The 19,745-nt window shown below is 37.4% G+C and overlaps 1 protein-coding gene across 4 annotated transcripts in view; it reads left to right on the forward strand.

The window, feature by feature from the left end:
• Nucleotides 1-19,604, forward strand: part of ZNF200 (zinc finger protein 200) — a 28,083-nt gene extending 8,479 nt beyond the window's left edge. For all 4 annotated transcript variants that reach the window (XM_069106920.1, XM_069106912.1, XM_069106922.1 and 1 more), the window contains one exon: nucleotides 18,078-19,604. In XM_069106920.1, the coding sequence (XP_068963021.1) occupies nucleotides 18,078-18,823 (746 nt within the window). In that variant the 3' untranslated portion in view covers nucleotides 18,824-19,604. The remainder of the gene's footprint in view (nucleotides 1-18,077) is intronic.
• Nucleotides 19,605-19,745: the final 141 nt, after the last annotated feature.

Below are 19,745 nucleotides of genomic sequence, written 5' to 3' on the forward strand. Positions count from 1 at the left end.
TGTGACTTTTCAGTTGCTATTGATAATCTTTGAAAAATCATGGAGTAGGAGAGATGACAGAGGACTAAAAAAAAGTAAATGCCTGTTTTTTTCTTCTTTCTAAAGGGGAAAGGAAGTAGGTTGGTGAATTTTATTTCAGTTCCTATAAAAATTATGGAACACACTATTGAAGGGATGTTTTGTGAACATTTAGAAAAGGAGGCAGGGTGGCTAGGTGGTACAGTGAATAGAGCCCTGGCTCTGGAGTTGGGAGAATATGGGTTCAAATCTGGCCTCAGACACTTAACACAAAAACTAGCCCTGTGACCTTAGGCGAGTCACTGAACCTCAATTGCCCTGCCTTCCCCCCTCCAAAAAAAAAAAAGCAAGAAGAAAAGAAAGAAAAGGAGTCAATGATGAGTCAACATCAATACTTCCCTCCACTTCCCCGCCCCCCAGTAAAACCCAACGCTGTCATATCAAACTGACCTAATTTCCTTTCTGACAGTATTACTGGACTAATAAATCAGAATAGTGCATTGACTAAATGTACTTGCATTTCAGGAAGCAATTTGAGAAAGTTTTTCATGATGCCTTCCACGGATAAGATGGAGAGATATAAGCTAGCTAACAGTTCAGTTTTATATGTTAATCTGGGAGGGATAACTAACACATTAAATGAGAGAATCAAGATGCAGAGATACCTAGAACAGCAGTTCCCAAACTTTTTGTTTTTAGGATCCCTTTACACTCTTAAAAACTATTGAGAATCCCTCCCCAAGTAACTTTTGTTTAAGTGGGTTATAGCTGCTGATATTTACCATATTAAAAATGTCTTAGTGTTGTTATTATTAAAATGGTTTTCATTTTGTGGACCCCCTGAGAGGATCTTGAGGACCTCCAGCATGAATTATGCTTTGAGAATCCTTGTTTTGAAACAAGAGTCTGAATATAAAAATTGGAAGGTCAAGTGCAATTGAATTTTTAAATCCAAGTACAAAATGAAGAAGACATGACTAAAACTTCATATGGGAAGAAATCTCAGGTTTTTGGTGGACAGTTGAGTTCAGCATGAGTTGAATATTATATAATGGTTGAAAAATCTGGTGTATTTTTTTTTTAAAGCAATTGGGGTTAAGTAACTTTCTCAAGGTTACACAGTCAGTTTTTTTTTGTGGGTGTGTGGGTGTGAAGTACCTGAGGCCTAAACTGATCCCAGGTCTCCCGACTGTGGGGCCGGCGCTCTTACTCACTGCACCACCTGGCCACCCCAATCTGGTGTATTCTTAGGCTACATTAATGAAGGTATAGTATCCTGTTTTACTCTACCCTGATCAGACTATATCTAGAGTATCAGATTCATTTTTGAGCACTCTATTTTAGGAAGAATATTGATAAGCTGGGATCCAGATATGATAAGGAAACTGTAAACTATGCCTAAGAGATGATTGAAGAAACTCTGGAGTGACATACTAGCTTTCTTCATGTATCTGTCATGGAAAAGAGGTATTTAATTTGTTTGATCCCAGAGGGCAAAATGTGAAGCAATCAGTGGAAGTTGCTAAGAAACACATTTTAGTTCCATATAAGTTAAAAACTTAAGAGCTATGTGAACTGCTACAGGACACATTTTGAGTCCCCATCACTAGACATTTCAGGGATAAACTAGATGGCTGCTTGTTAGTGATATGATAGAGGTGATGGTCATGTAGGAACAGATTTCCTTGAAGGCCTCTTCCAATTTGGAGAATCTGATTCTATGAATGATGTAGTGTGTGTTTGAAGGACCAGTCAGGTTGTGCCGTAGCATTTTTATTGGGTAGTATTGTGGAAAAAGGGATAGAAAGGTAAGTTGAGGACAAATTGAGTAGAGATTTGATGTACGGTTGCTTGTCAAATAATGTCTTAGTTCCTTAACTTGGAATCCAGTACCTTTTACAGTATTACCTTTTATAATTCAATACCTTTTACACTTTACAAGTATTCTTCCTCATTGTCCCAGTGGGCTCTTAAATCATTCAACTTACCATTCCTCTAAAATGTCTTCTACTTTTCCTCCTCTCTGCCTTTGTTCATGCCACCATCTTCTTCTTCAATGTCTTTCTCCACATCTCTACCTTTTGATACTTTATCTGTCTTTGATGAGAATGTGCCTGTATGACACCTTCCCTGATAATCCCCTGTCTGAAAGTGATCCCCTTCCTCATTTGAAGCCTCATAGAACTTCATATCTCTCTCTCTCTTTTTTTTTTTTTTTTGCCTTTTGGAGGGCAATTGGGGTTAAGTAACTTGCCCAAGGTTACACTGCTAGTTTTTTTGTGTGGGTATTAAGTGTTAGTGTCTGAGGCTGGTCCTCCTGACTCCGGGGCGGGTGCTTTACTCACTGCGCCACCTAGCTGCCCCCTTCATATCTCTTTTAATGAACTTTGATACTCAGATCTGTCCTAGAATTCTAGAGCTAGAAGGGACCTTAGAACACAATTAATTGTCTTTATGTAATATTTGCTTACTTTTCCCCACAAGGTTGTAAACTCTTTGAGGACAGAGACTGCTGTTTTTTTTTTTATCTTTGTATCCTTTACATTGTCTTGCATATAGTCTTTAATAAGTGTGGACTAAATTCAAATGATTAAGATTGAATGATAAGAATAGTATTTTAAAATGAACAGTCTGGCAGGATTTGCATGATAGACTGAGGAGAGAAACTGGAGGCAGGGAGTGCAATTTGGTGACTGTCATAGTAATCTTGAAATTGGGGTGAACTGGACTAGCATAGTGACAGGATACAAATAGAAAGGATGAATTTAAAGGATGTTATTAAGAAAAAAATCAATAGAACTTGGTTTTTGGATATAAATAAAAGGAATTAAAGATGATGCTAAGAGTTGACTGATTGAACTAGGAAAATGGTGCCTTTGACAGAAATATGAAAATTAAGAAGAGGAGTCAGGTTAGGAAGAAAGGTTTGGTTCAGTTCAGCAAACACTTATTAGGCACCTACTATGTACTAGGTATTAGGGATGTTGTTCTTTCTTTGTACTCAAATAGGACCAATAACATTTGGGGTCAGGGATACAAAGTCAAAGAGTGAATCTGCCTGCCTCCATTCTCAAACTTACATTCTATTAATAACTAAAACGTGTCCATAGATAAGTAAAACTTAAGTCACTCCAAAAAATACAAAGCATTAATATGCAGATTAAATTCATGTTAAAAATTTAATTTTAAATTATTGTAAAACATCCAGGTCAGGGTGCTCAGTGTGCATTTGAATATCTACAGCTGGAATTGTGTAGTGAGGTCAAAAGTAGAGATTTAACTTGAACATTCACTTGTGTTGAAGTGGTGGAACTCAGTGAGGTCATTGGAGAAGAAACTGTAGAGAAAAGAATAAAGGCTGAGTGAGTACTAGCTTGTAAGAGGTAGAAAGAAGATGGAGAACAACCAGTTAGAAAGAATATCTAAGAATTTTTATCATTTTCTTCCAGTCTTGACTTAGTAGCTACTGTGATGTCACGTCTGCCCTCCAAAGCATTTATTGGATGTTCTGTTGCTTGTACAAATGCTCTTACCCTCTGACATAAACACGATGAGGACATATAGACAAAATAGAAATATTATGCTAATTAATGAATTTACAGTGAATGTCTCTAACACACTTAGGTTGAGAGTTGCTGGGTATTGGAGGCAGGGGCCAGTACATAATCGGGGTAGAAATCCAGAAGAGTAGCTTCACAGGGTTGTAAGGAGAATTGTTTGATGAGAGAATGCTTGTAAAGTGTTTTGCAGACCTTAAAATGCTATTTAAATGTTGATAATGATAATATTATTTAAGTTTCAGGTTCACTTTGGGCAGCATTTCTGAAGTCTTCTATTTGGAGAGAGTTTGCTTTTGTTCATTTCTTCAGGTTGCTATTTGATAAGCAATATAGAAACCTGAGTTAGTCTTGACTTTGGAAGAGTGGCTGGTAGAATAAATTAATTTCTGACCCCATAAAAAACATTTGTACATAGGCTTATTGCAGCCCACCATCCTCAGAAACACTGTCACTGCGCTGTATCATAGAATCTTAGAATTGGAATAGAAAGTAGAAGCCATTTGACCCAGCTTATTCCTAAACAAGAATTTTCTCTATGATATCCAACAAGTAGTCCAGCTTCTTTTTGAAGGCCTCTAGTGAGGGTAGGCCAACTACTTCTTAACCCATTCTATTTTTGAAGAGTTCTAATTGTTAGGAAATTTTTTTACATCAAGCCTGTTAGCCTCTGCATCTTTTCAACCCTTTTAAAATTTTGCTGTTTGAGAAAACTCATTGTTAAGCAAACCTTTCTATCTTACTCCTGCCTCCCAAGTCACAGAAAAGCCGCTTCAGTAATAGTACTTGTACGACACAGTACTCAGTACATTTGGTAGGCATTCAATAAATGATTAAATAATAGTGATGCCTAACCCAGTGATGCACCCTGGACATGTTGGTTGTTTTTTTCAGCTGAGAGTTCCATCTCCAGTGATAGGAGAACCACATTAGTTCAGGATATGGTATTAATTTACTTTTTGGCTGCTCTATACATTCCTTCCCTTTTCCCCTGTGATTCATTAGGTAAGAACTGTATCTAAAGTATTTCAGGTAGTTGAGGAAGTGCTTGATAATATGTTTCTCCTTGATTTCTTGTTCCAGAGCAACCAGAAAGTTGTAAGATGCCTAACTGGCACAAGACTGGAAGGCAGATAGCTAGGAGGGTATGTGAGAGAGATCTTGCAAGATTATGTGGGAAAAACAAGGATTTCCATAGACTCATTTTAATGATTCAGTGAGAGTCAGCAGCATGCTGTGATAAGCCATAAAGGCTAATGCAATATAAGCTATATGAATGAGATCTGGTGTCCAGAAGGAGGGAGGGAATGGTTCTGGTCAGACCGCATCTATAATAGTATGCTCATTTTCTGGCTCCCATATTTTAGGAGTATTCATGAGCTGCAGAAGTGGGTGACCATGTTGATGGTAAGTGGATTAGAAACCATACCATATGAAGACTGATTTATAGAACTGGATATATTTAATGTAGAGAACACTTGGGGAAGATGAGTTTGCATAATGAAGCAGTTGTATTTTTTTTTTTGGTCTCCAACCTCCATATTTTATTTTTTTAACAATTCTTTTTTTCATTAACAGCTGATTTTTCCTTTCACATTGGTCATGTCCAAAAATACATACGTCTCATTCTACATCATCCCCTCTTTGTCAGGAGAATTTGTAGCATGGTTCATCATTTGGAATTCTGCTTGGTCGTTGTGTCGGTCAGAATTCTTAAATCTTTTGCAATTGTTTGTTTCTACAGTGTTGTTGTTATTACATATTTTTTTTCTCCTTGAACTGCTCACTCATCTTTCCAGTTTTCACTGAAACCATCTCTTCATTTTTTATGGCAAAATAATATTCCATCATATCCATCCAGCCATTCCCCAGTTAATGGGCAGTCCTTAGTTTCATGGTTTGTTTTGTTTTGTTTTGTTTTGTTGCTTTTTGGAGGGCAGTTGGGGTTAAATGACTTACCCAGATTCCAAGGCTGGTGCTCTATTCACTGTGCTACCTAGCTGCCCCTTGTTTCATGTTTTTTGTTACCACAAAAAGAATGTCTAGAAATATTTTTGTACATGTGGATCCTTTTTTTTTCTTTTTTTCCTTTATTTCTTTGAGGCATAGGCCTAGTAGCGTTATTACTACTAGGTCAAAGAGTATAGACTGATTGGTGACTTTTGGGATTTGGTTCCCAATTGCTTTCCAGAATGGCTAGACCTATGCATAGCCCAACAAACAGTATCAATGTGCCTGTCTTCCTACATCACCAACATTTGACATTTTCCTTTTTTTTGTCTATTTGGCTAATCTTATAGATATGAGGAAAACCCCTCAGAATTGCTTTAATTTCCATTCCTCTCATCATTAATGATTTGGATCATTTTTTCATAGAGTTGTGATAGCTTGGATTTCTTCCTATGAGAACTGCCTATTCATATATTTTTATTATTATTAATTGGTAGGTGACTCATAAATTGGCATCAGTTCCTTATATATCTTGGAAATGAGACTTTAAACTTGCTGCAAATATTTTTCCCATTTGCCTGCTTCCTTTTTATTTTTTTAAATTTATTTATTTTTAGTTTTTAACATTCATTTCCACAAGATTTTGAGTTACAATTTTTTCTCTCCCTGTCTTTCTCTTACCCCCCACCCCAAAATAGCAGTCCTACTGAATACCCCTTCCTCCCATCTATTCTCTCTTATATCCTTCCCCTTCACCCCCCTAACTTTCTAGTAGGGCAAGATGGGTTTCTGTACCCTAGTTCCTGTATATCTTATTTCCCAGTTGCATGTAAAAAAAAAAATCAAATTTTTGAACATTTGTTTTTAAAACTTTGAGTTCCAGATTTTTTTTCCTTCTTCCCTCCTCACCCACCCCCACTGGGAAGATAAGCAATTCAATATAGATTGTACATGTGTAGTTACCCACATCATTTCCATAGTAGTTATATTGTGAAAGACTAACTAGATTTCCCTCCATCTTATCCCACCCCCCACTTAATCTGTTTTCTCCTTTGATCCTATTCCTTTTCAAAAGTGTTAGCTCTAAATACCCTCTCCCCGAATCTGCCCTCCCTTCTATCCTCCCCAGTCTTATCCCCTACCCCCCCATTTTCTTGTAGAGTAGGATACCCTATTGAGTGTGTATGTTATTCCCTCAGGTAAAATTCAATGAGAATCAGGTTGTCCCATTCCCTTTCACCTTGCTGCTCTTCCCCTCCATTGTAACAGTTTTCTCTTGCCACTTTTATATTAGATAATTTACCCTAATCTATCTCTCCCTTTCTTCTTGTCCCAATAAATTCCTCTCTCACCTCTTAATTTTATTTTTTAGATATTATCCCTTCATGTTCAACTCATCCTGTGCCCTCTATGTATACATGAACATACAAATGCCCACACATTTATATTTGTATATACATACATCCTTCTATATATATGTATTTTCCCTTCAACTGTCTTCATACTAAGAAAAATCTTATGAGTTACAATTATCATTTTTCCCTGTAGGAATGTAAATAGTTCAACTTTAATAAGTTCCTTATGATTTCTTTTTCCTGTTTATCTTCTCATGCTTCTCTTGCTTCTTGTATTTAACTTTCTGTTCGGTTTAGGTTTTTTTTCATCAAGAATGCTCGAAAGTCCTCTATTTCATTGAATGACCATATTTTTCCCTGTAGCATTATACTCTGTTTTGCTAGGTAGGTGATTCTTGGTCTTAGTCCTAGCTCCTTTGACCTCCAGAATATCATTCCAAGCCCTTTGATCCCTTAATGTAGAAGCTGCTAGGTCTTGTGTTACCCTGATTGTGTTTCCACAATACTCAAATTGTTTCTTCCTGCCTGCTTGCAGTATTTTCTCCTTGACCTGGGAACTCTGGAATTTGGCTACAATATTCCTAGGGGTTTTCTTTTTTGGGATCTTTTTCAAGAGGCAGTGGGTGAGTTCTTTTAATTTCTATCTTGCCCTCTGGTTCTAGAATACTAGGGAAATTTTGCTGATAATTTCTTGAAAGATGGTGTCTAGGCTTTTTTTGATTGTGGCTTTCAGGTAGTCCAATAATTTTTAAATTATCTCTCCTGGATCTATTTTCCAGGTCAGTGGTTTTTTAATGAGATATTTCACATTGCCTTCTATTTTTTCATTTGTTTGGATCTGTTTTATAGTATCTTGATTACCTCATAAAGTCATTAGCTTTCATTTGCTCCAGTCTAATTCTGAAGGAATGATTCTCTTCAGTGAACTTTTGAGATTCTTTTTCCATCTGGCAAATTCAGCTTTTTAAGGTATTTTTCTCCTCATTGTCTTTTTGAGCCTCTTTTGCCATTTAAGTTAGTCTATTTTTTAAAATGTTATTTTCTTCAGTGAAGTTGTTGACTCTCTTTTCATGATTTTCTTACATCATTCTCATTTTTTTTCCCAAATTTTCCTCCACTTCTCTTACTTGATTTTCAAAATCCTTCTTGAGCTCCTCCATGGCCTATAATCAGTTCATATTTTTCTAGGGGGCTTTTGATGCAGGGGTTCTGACTTCCATGCCTTCCTCCCCCTCCATGCCTTGATACTTTTTGTCCCCCAAAAAGGATTCTGTCATGTTTGTGCTTCCGTTCTCACTCACATTGGCAGCCAGTTGCTTGACTGTAGAGCTCTACTTCCGGAGTGGAGAGAGCTATGTCACAAATCGCTGGGGTTTTTGCAGCTACAGAGCTACTGGATGGGCACCCTCTCTACAGTCCCCAGACGCTCTGGCTCTCTGGTCACACACCCCAAGACCATGATCCTGATCCAAGCAAATCAAAGCAAGAGGAATTACCCTCTGCGGGGTCGCTTGGTCCCCCCACAATCTGCAGGCCAGGAGCTCTGCAGCAACCATGTTTTCATGGAGACTACAGCCACCACACCTCCTACACTTCTCGCTCCAGGGGTAACAACTGAACCGCACTCTTCTGTCCTCCCCTGGACCAAGCTAGTTCCACACTGCCCTTTATGGATTGAGAAGTCTGGAAACCACTAAAACTGCTGGTGATTTACTCCCGTGAAGTCTGCTCTAGCTACCACTCATTGGAGCCGCCCTGGGGCTAAAACCTCCGCTCAGTCAGGACTGCCACAGGCTCGCAATGCACTGCAATGGCCTGCTAGGCTTCCTTCGGTGGGAGATTTGTTTCTCTCTGTCACTTTGTGGGTTCTGTAGCTCTAAAGTTTGTTTAGAGTAATTTTTTACATGTATTGGAGTAGGTGGAAGCCGGAGCTGTGTGGAAGTCCTGTTTCTACTCCCCCATCTTGGGCATAACAACTTACTTTCACCTGCTTTCTTTTTAAAAAATTAAATTTTGGGCAGCTAGGTGGCACAGTGAATAGAGCACCTGACCTGGAGTCAGGAGGACTCAAGTTCAAATATGGCCCAGATACTTGACACTAGCTCTGTGACCCTGGACAAGTCATTTAACCTGATTGCCTCACCAAAAGAAAAATTAAATTTCTATTTTTTAAAGGATTAAGCATTTCTTTTTCTAACTTCTTCTCCCTATTAGAAAAAAAACAACAACAATAAAACAAAACCATTGTAACAAGCATAGTCAGTCCATAAAACAAATTCCCAAATGTCTTTTTTAATTCTGCTTATTAATTCATCCACCTCTATGTCTGGAGGTGAGTGGCATTCATCATTAGTCCTCTGGAATCATAGTTAATCATTGCATTGATTAGATTTCATTCTTCCCAGGTTTCACAGAAACAGTCTCCTCTTATAGTACAACAGTATTCCATAAATTTATATACTTAGTTTGTTTCACCACTCCCCAGTTGATGGTCATTTTCTCAGTTTCTGATTCTTTGTCACTACAAAAAAGCTATTATAAAGAGGACCTTTTTCTATGATCTCTTTTGGGAGTATAGCTTCAATAGTGGTATTGCATCAAAGGGTATGCACAGCTTAGTAACTTTTTGGTCATAGTTCCAAATTGTTTTCTATAATGACTGTGGAAAGTAGCCCCAATAGCACATCAGTGTACCTTTTCCTACAACCCCTTCAACAGTTGTCATTTTTCTTTGTTGATATGATAGGCCTGACAGTGAACTTTAGAATTGTTTTCATTTGTATTTCCCTAATTATTAGTAATTTGGAGTATTTTTAAAAATATGGCTGCCGATAGCTTGGATTTCTTCCCTTGACAACTTGCAGTTCTTAACCTTTGACCATTAAAAAGGCAAAACCTCATATAAATTTAAATTATTTCCTTACATATGTCTTAGAAATGAGACCTTTTTCAGAGAAACTTTCTGCAAATATTTTCATCATTTAAATGTTTCCATTCTAATTCCTAGCTTCCTTGAATCATTTGTACAAAAACCTTTTGATTTTTTGTAATTCATATTGTCCATTTTTATCTCACGTGATCCTCTCTATCCCTTATTTAGTTGTGAATTCTTCCCCTAGCCAAAGATCCAAGGGAATTTTTTTTTCCTTGCTCCTCTAATTTTATAAATGATATCAACCTTTATGTTTTAAGTCATATACTCATTTGGAACTTATATTAGTATATGATATGAAGATGTTGATTTGTATCTAGTTTCTGTTGGTCTGCTTTCTAGTTTTTCCAGCAGTTTTTGTCAAATAATTTAGTTATTATTCTAGTAACTGGGGTCTCTGGATTTATCAAACACTAGATCACCATGTTCATTTGCTTCCATATGTTACATCACTTAATCTGCTTAGCCAGTACCAAATCATTTTGGTGATTACTACTTTTAAATGGTCTAAGAACAAACCTTTCCCTTCTCCCTTTGAATGGAAAGGTATCTTCCAGTCTATATTTAAGGTGAGACTTCTGTTCCACACCTTAGTAATTGGAAAGATGGGTACCAGGGTGAGCCAGACAAGAGGAATTTATTTATCACGTGCCTGCTATGTGCTAGGCACTGAGCTAAGTACTTCACAATTCTCTGATCCTTCCAAGAACCCTGGGAAGTAGGTTCTATTTCTCTAATTTTACTGTGGCAACTGAGCTAGAAAATTTAAGTGACTTACCCAGAGTCACGCAGTTTGTAAGTATCTGAGGCCATATTTCAACTCAAATCTTCTTTTTTTTTTTTTTTTTCCTTTTGGAGGGCAGTTGGGGTTAAGTAACTTGCCCAAGGTTACACGGCTAGTTTTTTTTGTGTGAGTGTTAAGTGTCTGAGGCCGGAACCAAGCTCAGGTCCTCCTGACTCCGGGTCTGGCGCTTTACTCACTGCACCACCTAGCCGCCCCCAAACTCAGGTCTTCTTGACAAGAAATTCAGCTTTCTGTCCTTGGACTTCTTAAAGTTTTTCCACTCGTGACCTCTTTAGTGCTTCCTAAAATTACTTTTTATAACCCAAATTTAAGACTTTAAATTTATCTTTATTAAATTTCATCTTAGTAGCCCATGTCCTTTTTGATACTAATTCTGTTTTCCACTATATTGGCCATTCCTTCGAGCTTTATGTTTGTTTGTAAATTTCATGACACAAATAACACACCTTCAGAATCCAAGTAATTGTTAAAAATGTTGAATGGTATAAAGCTGAGTATAAACCTCTGCTTTCATTCCATTAGGAACTCCATTCGAAAATGACATGAACCCATTGTGACTGCTCTTTTGATTCTGTTAAACATGTACTAACTCTTTACTATACCAGACCAGACCAGACCATACCATGCTACATTATCCTATACTATTATCTATATTATGCTATTATCTAGTGACTAGAAAGTCTATATCTCTGCATCCTGTCTACAGGGCTAGCATGAGAGTTTAAGTGCTTTACTGAAACTGAAGTATTCTATGCTTATATAATAATGTTCTTCCAACTTATCAGACTAATTAACCATATCAGAAAAACAAATGAAGTTAAGCTGGCCTGATCCATTTTTTTTTTTTTACTAAGCAATCAGGGTTAAGTAACTTGCTCAAGGTTACAGGGCCAGTTATTTCTGGGTGTGGTGCTGAGTGTCTGAGCCCGGGATTCGATCTCCAGGTCGTCCCAACACTGGAGCCGGTGCTCTTACTCGCTGTGCTACCTGGCCGCCCCAAGACCTGATCCATTCTTGAAGAGCCCATCTTGGCTCTTACTGATCACTACTCTCCCTTTCTAAATAATCAGAATCATCCCTATAATAATGCATTCTAGAATTTTGTCAGGAATTAAGTCAGGCTCATTGCTCTTTGCTTATAGATTCCATTTTCTTCCCTCTTTTTGAAAATTGAGATATTTGTCCTTCTGCTGGGGTATCACTTATTTTGTACAAGTTGTACAGTGGAAAAGCACTAAATTTAGAGTCAGAGGACCAGAGTTAAAATCCTGGTTTTGGTCCCTGGATGACCTTTTTGAAAGTCATTTAACCTCTTGGGACACATTTCTCTAATCTCTAATGAGGGTGCTAGAGTAGATAACTTTTAAGTTTACTTTCAATTCTAAAATATGATCTGTAGAGAAATTCTCTTCCTTTTGTATTGTATTCTAAATGTTCTCCATGACAGTGGCTGACCTTTAGTTAGCATATGTCTTTCTGTTTTATCCTCATTTGATGTTAATGATCAGAGGATCAAACAAAGCTATGTATTTTGTCTTAACTTGAAAGAAATTGTGGATAAATTTTATATTTCCAGGGGAGGTTCTTCGTTAGAGGAGAATCCTTTAAAGAAATATTTTGTCCTACTGAATTAAATACTTTTAAAATAGTCAGACAATAAACACAATGCAATCTTATATTCACTTTACCTTTTAGTTAGTTTTATGAATACTAAGGATGTGGTAGGGAATGAGTTATATAGGTCTACCTGATCTCTTAAATCTTCATCAAAGATGTCCCCAAAGTGTGTAGATTATTTTCATGAGAAATGTTATGAGAAAGCTGATGTATATTGGTAATAATTTATATTGGGTTTTTTTTTCACTTTTCAAATGCTTTATTAGGTTCTGATTTACAACATTAATTTCTGCCAGATTTTGAGTTACAAATTTTCTCCCTGTTTTTCCAGAATAGTAGTCCCACAGGATAGCCCCTCCTCCAATCTGCTCTCTCCCATATCTTCTCCCATACCCCCTTTAGACTTTTCCAGTAGGGCATGGTGGATCTCTATGCCCTAGTGCCTGTATATCTTCTTTCCCAATTACATGTAAGATAGTATTATTAATAGTATATATGTATATATAATTTTAAACATTTGATTTTAAAACTTTGAATTCCAGATTCATTCCCTTCCTCCCTTGTCACCCACCCTTACTGGGAAGATAAGCAGTTCAGTATAGATTGTACATGTGTAGCTATTGCAAAACATTAACATAGTAGATATATTGTAAAAGACTGACTACATTTCCCTCCCTCCTATCCCGCCACCCACTTGTTCTATTCTCTACATTGATCCCATCCATTTTCAAAAGTGAGTGCTTCCAACTTCCTTCCCTCCCTTCCATCATCCCCCCTCTCATCCCCTTCCCCCTACTCTCCCATAGGATGATACCCTATTTAGTGTGTATTTTATTCCTTCTCTGAGCCAAATTCAGTGAGAATAAGGTTGACCCATTCCCTTTTGCCTTCCTATTCTTCCCTTCCATTGTAACCCTTTACCCTTGCCTCTTCTTTATGAGATAGTTTACCCCATTCTGTCTCTCTCCATTTCCTCTCATTATATTCCTCTCTCACCTCTTAATTTCCTCTTTTAAGTATCATCCCTTCCTATTCAATTGGTCCTGTGCCCTCTGTCTATGTATACCTGTAAGCATATATATACACATTCACACATGTATTCATACTCCTGTATACCCTCCAATATAGACATATATATATTTCTATTCCCTTCAACTATTTTCATACTGAGAAAAGTTTCATCAATTACAACTGTCGTTTTTCCATGTAGGAATGTTAATAGTTCAACTTTAATCAGTGGCTTATGATTTCTTTTCCCTGTTTACCTTCTCAAACTTCTCTTGCTTCTTGTATCTGGATGTCAGATTTTCTATTCGACTCTGGTTTTTTCATTAAGAATGCTTGAAAGTCCCCTATTCCACTGAATGACCATATTTTCCCTTGAAACATGATACTCAGTTTTGCTGGGTAGGTGATTCTTGGTTTTAATCCCAGCTCCTTTGCCCTCCGGAATATCCTATTCCAGGCCCTTTGATCCCTCAGTGTAGAAGCTGCCAGATCCTGTGTTATCCTGATTGTGTTTCCACAATATTCAAATTGTTTCTTCCTGGCTGCTTGTAATATTCTCTCCTTGATCTGGGAATTCTGGAACCTGGCTATAATTTTCACAGGAGTTTTCTTTTTGGGATCTTTTACAGGAGGTGATCAGTGAATTCTTTCAACCTCTATTTTGCCTTCTGGTTCTAAAACATCAGGGCAGTTTTCCTTGAGAATTTCTTGGAGGATGATTTCTAGGTTCTTTCTTTGATCATGACTTTCAGGTAGTCCAGTAATTTTTAAATTATCTCTCCTGGATCTGTTTTCCAGGTCAGTGGTTTTTCCCATGAGATATTTCACATTGCCTTCTATTCTTTCATTTGTTTGGACCTGTTTAACATGATCTTGATTTCTCTTAAAGTCACTAGCTTCTCTTTGCTCCAATCTAACAATTCTCCTCATTGAGCTTTTGAGATTCTTTTTCCATCTGGCAAATTCAGCTTTTTAAGGCATTCCTCTCCTCATTGCCTTTTTGAGCCTCTTTTGCCAATTGAGTCAGTCTGTTTTTTAAGGTGTGATTTTCCTGTCAGGCTGTTGACTCTCAGTTCATAATTTTCTTGCATTGTTCTCATTTCTCTTCCCAATTTTTCCTCCCCTTCTCTTATTTGCTTCTTAAGGTCCTTTATGGCCTGTGACCAGCTCATATTTTCCTTTGTAGCTTTTGGTGCAGGAGTTCTGACTTCACTGTCTTTCTCCTGTTCCATACTTTGCTCCTTTTTGTCCCCAAAATAGGAGTCTAATGTTGGAGTCTTCTGTTTGTTTTGCTTCCTTTGTCAGGTCATGTCGCCCCTTAGTCACTTAACCCCCGGGCTTTTTGCTATAGTAGGACTCTGCCACCAGACAGGGGCAAACGCTGGCGTTTTCTCAGCTGCCGGAGGTATTAGATGGGTGCCCTCTCTGAAGGCTCCACATGCTCTGGCAAGCTGGTCACATACCCTAGGACCTCCAATCCAGATCCGAGCAGGTTAAAGCAAGAGCAATTACCCCTCAGACTGGTCGCTTGGTCCTTCTACACTCTGCAGGCCAGGAGCTGAAGCTGCCACATGGCACTGACTGTGCTGGGTGTCTCAGCGACTTCTCGCCCTGGGGGCAAAAGCTGATGCTCTCCCAACTACTGGTCCCAGAGTCTATACTGCACTGACCTCTCATTTTGTGCTTTGCATCTATGTGTTGATGAATCTGGAAATGGCCACAGCTGCTGGTGATCTGGAGTCCTTCTGGGCTGGCGGCTGGTCAGGCCTGCCCTGGGGCTAAAACCTCCAGCTCATGGGGGCCTGGTCTCAGCTCCCAGAGTGCTGTGCTGGCTGATCCCTGCTGGCCTGCCGGGTTGATCTCAGCAGGAGGTTAGCTTCTAGGTATCATTTTGTGGGTTCTGCAGCTCCAAAGTTTGTTTAGAGTCCCTTTTTACATGGATTGGGGAAGGTAGAAGCCGGAGCTGCAGGGAGGTCCTGCTTCTACTCCGTCATCTTTTATTGTTTTTTTTTTAGGAGGTGTAATAAAAAGGATTGACTTTTTCTCCCAAGTCTTAGGTATTATTCTCTTTTTCATGTACCATAAAAATTTATCCTTTACAGATTTTTTTCAGATTTTACAGTTCTCTTTTATAGTCTAAAATCTCTGATTTTGTCAGTAAGTGCCTTTCTGTGATAACTACTTAGATTTCAAAACAAGCTTTCTTCAAAGTGATTTTTCCTTCTGTGCCACCTGGCTGCCCCCTCTGCTGCTTCTTACTGTTTTGTGAAATGATGATAATGCTGTTAATCTTCCTCCAGTACATTTTGCCCACTAATTTATCTTCTAAATTGTTGTTTCCTTTGTCTGTCATATTTATCTGTTTGAAAAAGAGATCAAGTGTTTCTTAGTTTGTTAGTTTCTAGGTTTTTCTTGTTGTTATTTTATTTACATCGGCTAAACTTGTTTGGAAAGTGGTGACAGTCTGTCAGTGACAAATCTTTTTTCCATGTTTCTCCTTTTGGATCAATAGCTTAGTTCAGAACATAAGACTGGAATTGCCTCAGTTGTATACTGCATCTCATTCTTATTTTAACTTAGAAGTGGTTTTGATCTTTGCTCTAAGTCTTTCTATATAATAATCTATCTGATTGTACTCAGCTAATCCAGAAATGATTTTCCACATCTATAATCAAGCATTTCTTGACTGTTAAAATACAGTCAGTTAAAGAACAAACACTTCTTTGGTGCTTGCCAAGTTCAGGACTTCTAACTTTTCCCAAGTAAAGGATTTACAATATTTAGGGGTAAGGCTTATGTGTAGTCTACTGGTCTTTGACTTTTCTTGTTTTTTACTTCTGAGCCATATTTTTCCAATGTATTTTTCATTTTCTTCCCCTATGCCTTTGCTTTGAAGTTACTTAGGATTCCCCTATTACTTTGAAGTTACTTAGTATTAAATGTCCATGCAGATTTAATTTGGAGAGTCTTAATTGAATTCTTAATAGAATTACTCTATCTTTTTATCTTCTGCAGTGGATGTGGTACATAAACTGAAATTATTTTCTTGGTGGTTGAAACATCTGTGTTCCTAAGATCTTCACTTTCTTGCCCACGATTTTATAAACCCTTATAATGCTTTATAGGATTCCTTTTGGTGACATGTCCCCACGCGAATCATCAGATTTGGATAGTGGGTTACCAGGTTTAACAAGTCTCAGCTAATTCTGTTACATCCTTAACATGGTCTCTGTGGAGACATCTGCCTTACCTGTTGTAAAAAGTCAAATCAAATAGCTGCCTTAGTATATCCCTAAGCAGAGAGTCACAAACTCATACTATTTCTTCTTCCTCTGATTTTTCCTGGATGACTTAACTCTGTTTGCAACTTTTGGATCCATCCAAACATTCCTTGGAGCACCAAAAAAACCCCAAACAAACCTGTTTTGGGACAGCTAGGTGGCACATTGAAATAGAGCACAGGCCCTGGAGTCAGGAGGATCCTGAGTTCAAATGCCACCTCAGACACTTAACACTTATTAGCTGTGTGACCTTGGGCAAGTCACTTGACCCCGTTTGCCCTACCTTCCCCCCTCCAAAAAAAAAAAGACAAAAAAAACCTGTTTCCTTTTGAAAATATTCAGCTTTCCTCCCTAGGAGAAAAGACTCATGTCTATTAACTCCAAAGATTCAGTAGTCCTCTTTCTCTTCTCTTTGTTACATTTTTTTTGCCTTCTAAACTCCTAATGCAGATCAGGAATATTCTCTTTTTCTTAATATCCTTTTTATTCTTTGCTTTTACTTTGAACTGCTTCTTTTGTTCTTTTCATAAATTCATCTAATTACTCTAGAAAACAGAATGAGAAACCACCTTGTTTTGTGCACCTGTCCCTGTATTCCTTGGCATTAGCAGATGTGCAGCCTGAAGATCACTTTAGAATTTCCTTTGCTCTTGTGCTGCAAGTGAAAATTTCTGTCTTGTTGGTTGCACCTATGACAGTTTTACCTGAGGAACTATTGTAGCAAACAACGTGTTGGCCATGTTTGTTCACCTTGTCTTTGTAAGTTTTATATTGGGAAAATTTAGGGAATCCCAGGCAGAAGTCCTGCAACTAACTCTATAGATGGGAAAATTTCCTACAGGATTCCTTAACCACTGTCCTCTTGACAAGGATGGGAACTGGGAATAAACAGTAAAGGGACAATCACAATATGATAATATCAATTTAGTACAATATAGAAATAAAGAAACAACTTTTCTCCCTGCCTAGCTTATAAACATGGATTCCAGATCTCAAAACTTAGAGATTACTAACATTGTAAGCTCCTCAAGGATAAAAATTGTCTTCTGTAACTTTTCTTTTAAAAAAAAGTTTTATTAAAAGCTTTACCTTAAGCATCAATGCACCCAAACTAAGCTGACTTAGTAATACTGCTTTCATTTCAGTGCATAAAGTATAGTAGTTTTCAGTGACTATATCTAAGTCCTCATGAGTATTTTTTCCTTTCTGTTCTTTAATGCTCTTCACAACATAAGTATCAATATGTGCTTGTTGAATAAATTAATGGTGATAGGTGAGATGAAGAAAAATAAATCTGTAAATTCTCAGTCCCTTTCTGATCTTGGTCAGGGCAATTTTTTTTTCCTAGTTTTTCACTCAAATTAAGTAATGAAATGCTTTATAAATTTAGTATTATTTTCAACCCTCAGGTTTACCACAAGTTCTGATAGAGGTCCTTGAGTTGTGGTCTTTAAGTTAGTAACAACCTAGAGCATACATTTTGGTATTTCTTCCTATTTTTTTACACGATGCTTAAGAGGATATATTATATGAATTCTGTCTTTGTCTCAACAGTAGATTGCAGTGAGAATAAGGAAGATGATCTTCAGCCAGAAAGTCCAGAGGATGTAGAACATCATGAAATGTCATCAGGTTACTGTGAAAGGGATGGTTCCCAGATTTTTAAGCAGGCAACAGGCTATGAGAAGCATCCAGATAGCCATGAAGGAAAAAGACTAAATACCTCAGTCCCTCAAGAAAAGAGATTAAAAAGTCTTTTAATTACTGTTGAAAATGATGCCCCACTAGAGGACCTTTCAAAATATGTGGACATGAGTATTCTTGCACTTTCTCAGAATCGAAGAACACGAAGATTCTATACATGTCCACAATGTGGAAAACATTTTACTGAAAGCTCTTACCTTATTTCCCATCAGAGAACACATACTGGAGAAAAACCTTATGATTGTATTCACTGTGGGAAAAGCTTCAATCATAAAACAAACCTTAATAAACATGAACGAATTCACACTGGAGAGAAACCTTATACATGCTCACAATGTGGAAAAAATTTCCGTCAGAACTCTCACCGGAGTCGCCATGAAGTAATTCATGTAAAGGAAAAACTCCTTAAATGTCAAGAATGTGGGAAAAGCTTCTTAGGAGATGAAGAATTCTTGCTTCATCAAGAAACTCATGAAGAAGAGAGACCCTATAGATGTAGTAGATGTGGGAGAAGATTTAGTCGACAATCAAACTGTACCAGACATGAAAAAGCCCACTTTATACCTAAACCACAAAAGCAAGTATTGTCGAGTTAATCAGACCTTGTTTACCTTGACATGATTCTCTCTGTGGTGACCCTCTAAATGCTAAGAATGTAAGAAAAATTATTTGAAACTCTGAACTCACCTAGTGAAATTTTGTTAATAGTCCAAATGAGACAAATATCCAACCATCGCAGCTCAGGCATTATTTACTCTTTGAAGAATGTATAAGGAAAAAAAAAAATATATGAATGGGCCAAGCCTTTGTAGACAAAGGACTAAGGATAATTATCATGTAAAGCAATGCAAAAGAATTGTAAAGTCTCCAAATGTCTCTTTCAAGGAAAATCTTCCTCTGCATTTTTCTGTCTATCTACAGATTTCTCTTAGGAGTGACCAGAGTGAAGGCTTAGTATGAACCCTTTACTAATGTAGTTGTATTCTGCTTTCTTCTACATGAAAATCGGCATTAAAATATGGCAATATGAAGATGAATCAAATATAACTGACACATGCTATATACTTGTCAGAGTCTTGGATATAGTGAACCAACAACTCTTATTAAGTCTGTTAAATAAATAACTGACTAAAAACTTGAAATTCTAAAAGGAAAATTTCACTTTAAACAAGGAACCACCATGGATTAATGTAAAGGGTCTACAAAGTGGATCACTCCCATTTGGATTACACCTAAGTGCAGTTTCTGGTCCTGTATAGCTTTTGCCATTTCAATACAATATCTGTATTCTGTGACTTATTTTGAATATTCATGATTTATCAGAAAAATGCCCATTTTTTCCTCTGATGTGATTAAAAAAAGTTTTCTGCATTCTTATTTTTGTCTGCAACAGGTCTTTTCTTTTTCCATCAGCATCCATCTCAGTATTTCATTATGGAAATTGAGCTAACAATGATTCACAGCTATCTAGTGTACAAAAAGACGTTCATGTGTAATGGGAAAACAACTAGTGTTACC

The sequence above is a fragment of the Petaurus breviceps genome, unplaced genomic scaffold, assembly GCF_028583685.1.
Source record: "Petaurus breviceps papuanus isolate PSGF00001 unplaced genomic scaffold, PetGlider_PUasm1.0 138, whole genome shotgun sequence".
In the NCBI taxonomy this organism is placed as follows: Eukaryota; Metazoa; Chordata; class Mammalia; order Diprotodontia; family Petauridae; genus Petaurus; species Petaurus breviceps.